General features: G+C 43.2%; 1 protein-coding gene across 2 annotated transcripts in view; it reads right to left on the bottom strand.

Moving 5' to 3' along the window:
- Window positions 1-273: 273 nt before the first annotated feature.
- BRCA1 (BRCA1 DNA repair associated) overlaps window positions 274-11,549 on the bottom strand; it is a 48,842-nt gene continuing 37,566 nt past the window's right edge. For both annotated transcript variants that reach the window (XM_084864042.1, XM_084864043.1), the window contains exons 18-23: window positions 10,986-11,026; window positions 8,989-9,072; window positions 6,175-6,229; window positions 3,241-3,314; window positions 2,805-2,865; window positions 274-1,425 (exon numbers count right to left, since the gene is read on the bottom strand). In XM_084864042.1, the coding sequence (XP_084720168.1) occupies window positions 1,247-1,425; window positions 2,805-2,865; window positions 3,241-3,314; window positions 6,175-6,229; window positions 8,989-9,072; window positions 10,986-11,026 (494 nt within the window). In that variant the 3' untranslated portion in view covers window positions 274-1,246. The remainder of the gene's footprint in view (window positions 1,426-2,804; window positions 2,866-3,240; window positions 3,315-6,174; window positions 6,230-8,988; window positions 9,073-10,985; window positions 11,027-11,549) is intronic.

The following is an 11,549-nucleotide window of genomic DNA, read 5'->3' as shown; positions in this document are numbered from 1 at the left end:
AGCCACCAAGGAAACAGATCCTACAGCTGCAAGGAGCAATCTGGCCAACAACACGAAATGAGCTTGGAAGTGGATTCATCCCCCAGAGAAAGGAACACAGTGATTCGGACACCTTCATTTTGGCCTTGTGAAACCCGAAACACAGAAACCAGTGGAGCCAATTTGGACTTCTGACCCACAGGACTGAGAGAGTAAATGCGTGTTACTACAGTAGAGTGAAAAGGCTCTGAGAAGTCTGCAGGCATGAGCACAGAGGACAGCCATACATGTGGAAGTGTTTGCTACCAACTTTATTTGAAGGTGAACAGTCAACATTGACAAATGTATTTTGTATAATCAAGTCTGCACTGCCCCCACGCACTGTGGGGCTAAGGAAGACATAGTCCTTCCAACAGCTAGAAACAGACCCAGATAATGAGTTTATGAAAAACACTTTCTCTTCCTCCAGCAAACGAAATTATTTACGAAGCTGTACAGCTCAACAATAGGGAGCAAAAGGAAAAAAAATTACCTCAAGGAAAGCAACAGCTCCTTTTCTGGTGGGATCCGTCATTTTACAGACATGAAATATTCATATCAGAGATCTTATATTTCAAGAGGAGTGGGTTACATATCAGAGCTACAACAATAAACATTTTATTTATTACCAACAGGGAATTAGAAGACTCTCTTTGAACACAGTTTCTTACTCAGACTTTTGGAGACCAGGGTCAGCGTGACGCCTCTTTCTAATTAATCATCAAGTTTCATATTTACATCACCTGCCTCTGGATTCCCTTCCCAATACCCCACTCCAACATTTAAGAGCTGCCTGAGGACTGTTGTGATTTTAAGTTGCATCACAGATCCCTAAGTGCTCACCTCCCTCCCATTTAAGAGTTTGACCCTTGGCCTGTATGAACACAGGGTTTTAGAGAAACAAATTCAGGGAAACCATCTATTCTCCTGAGCCCGGCTACTCTGTGCTACCAGCTCTAAGCCGACAGCCCCGGCACAAGGAATAGGGCTGATAAATAATGAATCAGCAACTTGCTCAACTGGTGGCGTTTAAAATTCCTTTCAGGTGAAAAATTACCACAATTTTGTGCTCATGGCAGATTTCAAAGGGAGACTTGGAACAGAAAATCTTTAAGGGACCCTTACACAGCCAGAAGTTCTTTTCAGGTTGATGTACATAAAACATTTAGTAACCGGGACAGTGGAAGGACTAAAAAGGAGCTCCCAGGGCCTGGGAAAAGGCCAGTTCTTAAGCTTGTTCGTGGGGTCCTGTGGAGACAGGCTCCACACATGGTTGGCAGGAATCGGCAGCAGCGCCAGGGCCCCGGGGTATCAGGTAGGCGTCCAGCTCCTGGCACTGGTAGAGGCATACGCTGTCCAGTACCCACTCTCGGGTTACCATCGGTACCTCACACGTCTGCCCAATCACTGAGGACAGAGAACACAAGCAGAGATTAGTGTCAATTCACATTTCCCCAGAGCAGACTGTAGTTAATCTATGCTGGGCGCCTACCGTGTTTCCCCGAAAATAAGACATCCTCCGAAAATAAGACCTAGCGCAACTTTGGGAGAAAAAATTAATATAAGACACTGTCTTATTTTCGGGGAAACAGGGTAGTTGTATGAGCTCTTAGGGTTACTCAGGAAGAAGCAAAAAGTGTTGATTGCAAGTAATGTTTTAGGACAGTGGTCGGCAAACTCATTAGTCAACAGAGCCAAATATCAACAGTACAACGATTGAAATTTTTTGTTAGAGCCGAAATTGACTTCTGCGCATGGGCCACGAAGTTTCAATCGCACTGTATGTACACGCTGGCACGTGGTGGTATTTTGTGGAAGAGCCACACTCAAGGGGCCAAAAGCCCCATGTAGCTCGTGAGCCGCAGTTTGCCGACCACTGCTTTAGGACATAAGACCTTATTTGGCAGTCTGAGGAGTGACAGCTGGTGAAAACCCACAGCTTTAACAACTTTATTAACATGAGCCCCAATCTGTTAAATAGCATTGCAATTTAATGGTGGGAAAACATTTGCAGTATCTTAAGTGAAAAGCAACACAATATGAGCATGACCACATTCGTGTAAAATATATGTATATACACATATACACATGCCTGAAAGAATTTTATGGCGATCATCTCCTAGGGGCAGGATTACTGGGATTCTTTTGTTGTTTGTGTTCATTTTTATTTCATGTGATGGACATTCACATTTAACCTCTCAATGGAAATAGTTCATGCATTACTTTTGTAATGTAAAATAAACAACAAACAGGGCAAAGGGCATGACAATGTTTTCTCAAGCGTTCTGTGAATATGATTTTGATCAAGAAAAAAATGACCTTCTAGCATAGGGGTGTCGAACTCAATCAGAGAAGGGGCCAAAATCTAAAATCCAGCCTAAATCGCGGGCCGAATGGTTTACTGAACAGTCATAAACTGACAATGTCATAAACTGACAGCGGAGTGCAGTGATGACAGCGCGGTGCGGGCCACATTGCAAGGCCTGGCGGGCTGGATTTGGCCCGCGGGCCTTGTGTTTGACACATGTGTTTTAGAAGAATATTTTAGCCATTCCTTCAACAAACATGAGCCCCTCGAATGCACTGAGCGCTGTGTTAATTAAGCACTGGGTAACCGGTGGTTAACCAGACTCATCTCACAGGCACATGCTGTGGCCTTCTGAAGCCGCAAACAGGGGCGCCATTCACTCCAGCTGATCTAAACAGGACAATCAGACCTAAAATCACCATAGTAACCTGCCCTCTACTCCACACTCCTCTGGGTGAAGGCTTCCAGTAAGACTCACCACGGAAGTCACTGTCGTCTGTCCAGGCGTCTGGCTGCATGACCACAATTGGGTGAGTGCCCTGCGTCCCCAGGAAGGAAACAGTGAGGGTATCAGAACAGGACTTTGGGGACAGTCACTGCACCATTTCTCGATGGTGCGATGAAGCAACCACACAGAGGAGGAGGAAGGCACGTGGCAAAAAGGAAGGATTAGTGGAAAAGAGCCTTCCCTCAGGACAGTAAATACTTAGAGCCCTCAGGTCCTCAATCCCTTACAGATGGAGTCTTCTGACACACACACGTGGTCAGAGAAGGCCTGGGTTAAGAGAGACCTCTCAGGCTACACTGGGGTGTGGAGGGGTAGTTCATAGGGATTGATGGGTGCTGCCTTGCTCCATCACCAGATAGAATATTGTGTCCCGTCCCCCCTCCCCCTCAGGGCACCAAATGCTTACCTCTCCGAGGGTGAATAATGAAGGCTCCTTCACCACAGAGGCCCCACAAAGCCGCACCATCCACTCTAGTTGATCTAAATAGGCATTCAGACAGAAAACCACCACAGTGATCTACGTGTTTAACGTGGGCTCCCTATCCCATACTCCTCTGAATGAAGGCTCAGAGCAAGGTTCTCAGTGGGAGTCCCTGTCTCTCTACTCCAAAGGGACAGAAAGGCCTGAAACTAGAGGGGCATGGGTTCTAAGTTAATTTGCCACTGATTTGCTACTTACTCTGGTTATCAGTCCCAATAAGGCCACTTGGTAGATAAGGTTTAACAGGCTCTCAAATAAAACACAAGAAAGCAAATCTAATTTTCATTAATTTGCTAAGTTGCAGGTAGGATATTGTGAAAAAACATCCACCTGTCTTCCCTCCCTCCTTGACTAATTCTGTGTTGGTAATTGATAATCAGGGCTACAGAGAGCACCACACTCGGTGGTAATTACTGTAAATGTCAAGATATGGGAAGATAATTAAAACAAAACAAAACAAAACAAAACAAAAGCACCTATCACCCGGGACAGAGACTCGGCACATTAGCTGGGAAAGGCTACTTGTTGAGCTGGTATCCACACACTCAAGGGAACAAAAATCAGAAGAGGTTGTACCTGTACCTGAAAAATCAGTCGAACTGACCAATGGGTGGCCCCTGGGCCCCTATGGGTACTCTTTTCTATCAACCCATTTCTGGGGATGGTTAAGGTGCTCTTCTTTGTCTGAGCACATTGAGGTCAACGGACTCACTTCTAAAATCATACCTGCTAGAGGCCCTGGTTTTCATTATGTACCAAAGTACAACGACACTGAGAAATCCATGTGTGGCATATTGAAGTTTCATAAAAATCCAATCAATAAACAATAAAGAAGACATAAGCAAAATTACTTTGCCAGGCTCTCTAGCTGCCACTCATCTATCCCTGACCACATGCTAAGGCCATCTTCTGAGAAACAAAAGGACTTGATCCTGGGACAGAGGTGAGCACAGATGTAAAGGTAGGTTTACATCTGTGTTCACCTCTTCATTAAGAATATGAACCAATGGAAGCTAAAGAGAAAATAAACAAATGGGACTACTTCAAAATAAAAAGCTTTTTTACAGCAAAAGAAACCATCAATAAAACAACAAGAAAGCCCACGGTGTGGGAGATCATATTTGCAAATATTACCACTGATAAAGGTTTAATCTCCAACATTTACAGACAGCTTATACAACTAAATAAAAGGAAGATGAATGATCCAATTAAAAAATGGGCAATGGACCTAAACAGAATATTTTCAAAAGAAGACAGAAGGAAGGCCAAAAGGCACATGAAAACATGCTCAAAGTCACTAATTATCCGAGAGGTGCAAATCAAAACAACAATGCGGTACCATCTCACACCTGTCAGAATGGCCAACATCAACAAATCAACAAACGACAAGTGTTGGCGAGGTTGCGGAGAAAAAGGAACCCTCGTGCACTGCTGGTGGGAATGCAGACTGGTGCAACCACTGTGGAGAACAGTGTGGAGTTTCCTCAAAAAACTGAAAATGGAACTCCCATTTGACCCAGTAATCCCACTTCTAGGAATATATCCCAAGAAACTAGAAACACCAATCAGAAAGGATATATGCACCCCTATGTTCATAGCAGCACAATCTACAATAGCCAGAATTTGGAAACAGCCTAGGTGCCCGTCAGCAGATGATTGGATCCAAAAACTATGGTACATCTACACAATGGAATACTATGCTGCCATAAAGAAGAAGGAATTCTCATCATTTGCAGCAACCTGGATGGAATTGGAGAGCATCATGCTGAGTGAAATAAGCCAATCAACGAAAGAGAAACACCACATGACCTCACACATCGGTGGATGATAAAGATCTTTATAAACTGATGAACCAAGAGACAGATATAGAGAAAGTAAAGCAACAGGCAGACTGTCAAATTACAGTGGGGAGGGGAGGGATATCAGGGGGAGATAATAGATCAACCGAAGGACTTGTATAAATGCATATAAGTACAACCAATGGACATAAAACTATGGGAGGGAGGGGATGTGTGGGAGGGAGGGAGGGGGGCAATAAAAAAAAAATCAAGAAAATATGTAAAAAATAAATAAATAAATAAATAAATAAAAAAAGAAAATGGAATAAGAAAAAAAAGAAAAAAGAAAAAAAGAATATGAACCAGCCCTGGCCAATGTTTCTCAATGGTTAGAGAACTATACTACATATCAAGGGTCAAGGGTTCACTCCCTGCCCCTGGTCAGGGGGTGGGTGGGGAAGGCAACTAATCGATGTGTTTCTCTCACATTGATGTTTCTTTCTCTCCCTTCCTCCTACTCCCTCCCTTTCATTCTCTGAAAAGCAATGGGAAAAATATCCTCAGGTGAGGATTTAAAAAAGAAAGAGAACAAACCAAATTATACATACACCAGGGCTTCAGTACCAAGCAACTCCAGAGTTGAGCCCCACAGCACTAAACATCACATCACACACTGGTGTCAAATAATTAGAAAATGTTCATCAAGTCTTCCCCTGCTCTGAGCTTGTATGGGAGAGAGCTCATGCAGCTGCTGTGCTTCCTTCACCATCAATGAAGATGTTTAGGGAGAGAAGAACCCTATTTCTCCCTCTTTCTTAGACCAAAGGGCACTAAGAGCAGCTCTACCCCATCTGAGCACAGATGTTAATTCTCCACTGCCTTCAAGCTCTGGAGAAGGGGCTCAGGGCTAGGTTTTGTTTTTGTTTGTCACAGGGGACCATTTAAGTGCAGTTTTGTCTGACAGGTGATAGATAAATAGACTAACCTCTCACCAATCTGAGGGACCCCCATAAGATGACCCCTCCTATAACTATGTACAGGAAAGGCAGGTGCTGGGCCCTGCAGTCCCCCACTCTCTTACCTGTGGACATGTTGGTAAAGGGCCCATAGCAACAGATTTCTAGGCCCTTGAAGATCTGGGAGAGGAGAGGAACAGAGGAACAGAGAAAGAAACACTAGTTACAAGAGTATGGGTTTTATAAAAAACAACATAAAGAGACTCTCTAAGAACTTTCACTTTTCCTTTCCTCCCCCCCAACCCTTAAATATATTTTTATTGATTTCAGAGAGGAATGGAGAGGGGGAGACAGAAACTCAATGATCAGAGAGAATCATTTATAGGCTGCCTCCCACATGTGCCACACTGGGGATCGAGTGGAAGGGCATGTGCCCTGACCGGAAATTGAACCATGACCTTCTGGTTCATAGGTCGACACTCAACCACGGATGGGCATCTTTTTTCTTTTCTTTACCACCAGACGGTTTCTGCTGCTACTTCCAGAGACAATCATCCAATGTCCAGAACACTGCTGGATTTTAGAAGACTCTTCTTGTTTTTGTTGATAATCCTCGCCCGAGGCCATTTTTTAGGGAGAGTGGAAGGAGCATGTTTAAGGGCTAGAAATCCAGCTGTTAGTTGATATTTGATGTTTATCCAAACTTGGTACCTCAGGACTAACCAACCATAACTCTGATTGGCAGAGAGGTCTATGTTTATTTTATATATACAGGCTCCTTTTCTCCTGACTTTCTTCTGGTCTCCAGCATCTGTGAACACCAACCTATGAACCAGGAGGTCACAGTTCGATTCTCGGTCAGGGCACATGCCTAGGTTGCGGGCTCAATCCCCAGTGTGGGGTGTGTAGGAGGCAGCCAATCAATGATTCTCTCTCATCAATGATGTTTCTCTCTCTCTCTCCCTCTCCCTTCCTCTCTGAAATCAATAAAAATATAGTGGGGGGAAGAAGTTCTCCCCAGGCAGCCAGCTTGAGCCAAATGTCGCTGTAAAAAGCATAAAAGATTAGAATTTTTCCCCACCCAGGCTGACAGTCATTGAAGAAGATGTCTAGTTATGAGAGAAGAAATTTGAAGTTTCACCTCTACAAATACATTTCTCTTTCATAGGAAAATACTGTAGTGATATTTTCGTATCTTCAGAATGTCATTACTTTGATCAGGTACTTCCCATCACTGCCACCCCACATGCAGGAAAAAACCCCAAACACTGAAATTTCCTTTGAAGGAGGGAAAAATCTGGTGCTAGTTCTGCCTTGCATACAGCGGAATAAAAGCAAACGGCTGGGGCCTGTTCCCGCTCTCAGGAGCAAGCCCTGCCTTTCCCTCCACTTCTCTTCTCCCCTTCCCGCTCCCCCAGGCCGGTTCCTTTGCCTCTCTCTCTCCTGAGCTCCAAGCCCCTCCCCCCCTTTTGCTTCTGTAACTTGTTTCCTGAGCCCATGCAGCCCAGCTGGCTCACTTTTACAACCTCTCTAACTTTCCAAAGAAACTTTCTTACTTTTAATTTGAAGAAGAAAAAAACTTTGGCTCACAGAGCTCCCCGGGGTGAAGGCAGAAACAGACCTAGGGCCAGCAGCTTTTCCTGGCAGCTGGGAAGTTACTTGGTTGGTTAAGCAGGTGAGGGTGGGCTGACCCCAGGGGTTCAGAGCTCCAGGGACTGATAATCTGTGCTCATCTCCCAGAGCAGTTTTCCTTGGAAAATCACCTCTATTGGTTCGCCCTCCAGTTCTGTGAAAGGATAGAAGGTGCTCCTTGTGGGGATGTTACAAAATGCCTGGCGGTGAGCACTCGGAAGAGGAAGAGAGGCAGACTGGGGACGTAAGCACGCAGTCAGGGGCCTAAGAAAGCTGCTGGCTCAGGCCTGGCAGGCAGGTGTGAAATCTTGCCTGGACTTCTCCCTGAGAGAAGGACACCGTTTTTGGCCACATCACTTGCTACAGGATGATCTGGGAACATCACTGAGTGTTTCTGAGTGTTCTAGTCCTTCCTTTTCAAAGATGTTAGAATCAGCTATTTTTCTCCTTGGTGAAACCTATAATTTTCCAAGAAATACAATATTGTCATTAAGAGCTCAGATTCCAGGGTCTGGGCAGGTAGCTCAGTTGGTTGGAGTGTGGTCCCAGTATGCCAAGATTGCGGGTTCAATCTCTGGTCAGGGCATATATAAGAATCAACCAATGAATGCATAAATGAGTCAAACAACAAATCAATGGTTCTCTCGCTCTTCCCCTCTCTCTAAAATCAATCAATAAATTTAAAAAAGAGCTCATATTCTGGAGCAAGACTACCTGGGTTCAACTTCTACTTGTGCGTTCAAACTAGCTGTGTGAGCATGAGCAACTTATTCCACCTCTCTGAGCCTCAATTTTCTCATCTATAAAATAGACATAATTACTGTACATATCTAATAGGGTTACTATAAAATTGTTAATCAGTTAAAACACGTTGAGTATTTAGATCTAGCATATAGTGAACATTATATAAATATTAGCTATTGATTATCAGTCATTTTCTCTTCTATGCATCCACAGTCAGCACTGCGGACATCCCCTTTACAGCACTTACCTCACTACTTTAGAGAAAGACACTATGGTAAAGTGGAAAGAGCAAAGGCTTAGATTCATATCTGTTTCGAATCCCAGCTCTGCCATTTATCTGCTAAGATTTGAACCCCAGATTGGACCAAATTACTTCTCTAAGCCTCTAAGCGCCCTCATTCATTAAATGGATATAATACTTATTTACCTTGTTGGGCTAGAACTGAAAAAAGAACCTACATGGAAGCACCTAGCCGTGTGTAACACCCCCCAAAGATGAAGTAAGGGGCCTGGAATGCAGAGGCGAGGTGGGATTTCTGACAACAGGGGGAAGGAGGTTTTACCTTTCTCTCCTGGGATTCTCTTGCTCGCTTTGGGCCTTGGTGGTTCCTCCCATTGATAACATCTCCTCTCACTTCAAAATCATGCTAAACGAGACCAAACGCAAACCACAGGGATCAGAGAAAGAGAAGCCGCCCTCAATGGAAGCGGAGTGGATGTGCCATATTTAAGGAAGTGAGTATTGCTCGGCAATCTTTTGACCACTCCCCTCAAATTGACCACTCCCCTCAAATCGTTCTTTTTGGTAGACGGGATGAACCGACCAGCCTCTCAGCTGCTGAAATCAATTCCCCGAAGCAAAGCTTTGTGGGCAGAAATTAACAACTGGCTTTTCACCTCACTGGGACTTAATGTATTTTAATTTTCAACATCTATCTCCTCTCAAAACATTCACTTAGCATTTAGATTAAACTGCTAATTCTGTGCGGTTATAAAGGTAACGGGAGAATTCCTGATCTCTTAAATCAATTGTGTATTACCAGCTAAGGGCTTTTCAGATTTCCATTGAGAGATTTAGTTAATGAAACCAAATGATAAAATATACATTTAATATACTGAAGAAAAAGGTTTTACTTATCACTATTTTGATTGGTCAAGGATGAGAGTAATAGGATTAGGGAGGTTAGAGCTTTTGGGATAAATTAGGAGAATAATTAGAAACAATTCTGACTGAAACTCAGGTTGTAGAAGATCATATCCACGGCCAAGATTATTACAAAGTAAAATAAAGTCATGGTAGTATAACCACAGGCTAATATTAGGGGAAAGACCACTTCATATTTCCTAGTCGCTTGAGTGAGAAAAGTCTAATGACAAATGTCATCTGTTTGGAGATGGCCTTCAATTTTATAGGCCTGATTGTACCCCTGTCCCTACTTAACCTCTCTTCCTGGATGCCTAGGATATACCCATTTTTTTTTTTATTGTTGAGAGGTTACAAATGTCTCATTTTCTCCCCTTTGCTCCTCTCCATCTTTTACCACCCCTCCCCCCAAGGCCTTCTAAATCCCCAAATTTATACCTCTTGCCCCTTGCCTGATCTATGCTCCCTACATATTATTCACCAATTGCTATCCTCCAGCTACACTAGTCTATTTTTCTTTAACAAACAAGCACACTCCTACCTCATTGGCTTTTATGCTTCCTGTTCCTCCGCCTTCATGTTACCTACATTTTCTAAGGCCAATTCTTCCTTGTGTTTTAGGTTTCAGCTCAAGCATTTCAGAAGCCATCCCTGGCCTCCTAAAGTAGTCAATCTCTGTCCCTGGTCAACTATTAATCTGCTGTTCATGGTATTTATTGCTATCTTAAATGATCCTTATCATCATGTATTTTCCTTCAACAAAACAAGAATCTGGCCAGAGAATGGACCTGCCAGTCTCGTTTACTGCTGTATTCCTGGTGCCCAGCACAGAGTAGGCTCCCAATAATATATGCCCCGAATGATAGTTAAAACCAACAAAAATATTACTTGATTATGAATATACTGAATGGTATATAATATCTCAAAACTATTTTTGTTAGTTTTATTTTCCCTGATCTGTTGTCACCAGCAGGTCTTAGATTGTTCTCTTCTAAAATATTTCTCCTCCTACACTCTTCTTATTTACCTAACTGTTCTCAGTGTCATAAAGAGTAACATCTCTCTGAAGGATTCTGATTTCTAAACAAACACATTTGCATATGAATATGAGGGATTTTTCTTTAATTCAACAGTGAACAACCAGTTCTCTATCAAGGTCTATGCATAGAGATTTAGGTGGGCCTATCTCTTTTGCTTATGAATCTTTTTTCTGCTCTATAAGCTCCTTTTCCTTCCTCCAAGGAAAGGATTGTTTCTGCTGAAATTCAGAACAAGCGAATGAGGCACAGAATTTCTGGGTTTGCTCTGCATGATTCTTGATAATCCCATTATCAAAGTGGTACAAGGAAGGAAGCAGCTACGTTTTCGGTGATTATGTGACTCAATGGCATCAAGTCTTTCTGATCAAGTACCTACCTCATTTAGAATCTTGCTTTCTTTAATAGACTGGGTCACCCCTAAAGAGATGACAGAAAAGACAGGTCACAATGCAGAAGAACATGGACTTAAAATATATATATATATATATATATATATATATATATATATATATATATATATTATTGATCATTTACAGAGAGGAAGAGAGAGGGATAGATAGTTAGAAACAGGAGAGGAAGGAAGAGGGATAGTTAGAAACATCGATCAGCTGCCTCCTGCACACCCCCTACTGGGGATATGTCTGCAACCAAAGTACATGCCCTTGACTGGAATCGAACCTGGGACCCTTGAGTCCGCAGGCCGACGCTCTATCCACTGAGCCAAACCAGTCAGGGCAGAACATGGGCTTTTTGTGGAAGTGGATGGTGAAGCGATTCACATCAGAGCTTGGGAGGAATGACATTGAGCAGAAGTCCCATCTCAATGAAGCCACAGCTCCTTGTAGCAGAGATTTCTTTTTGGAGATATGGTTGATGCTTAATCCAAACATTATAACAGCGCCTGCTGCACATGAATTTCTGCCTACTATTAGATAAATCC

Source organism: Pipistrellus hanaki (genome assembly GCF_964339955.1).
Source record: "Pipistrellus hanaki genome assembly, chromosome: 16".
Classification (NCBI taxonomy): Eukaryota; Metazoa; Chordata; class Mammalia; order Chiroptera; family Vespertilionidae; genus Pipistrellus; species Pipistrellus hanaki.
This window is presented reverse-complemented; position numbering and strand designations above follow the sequence as displayed.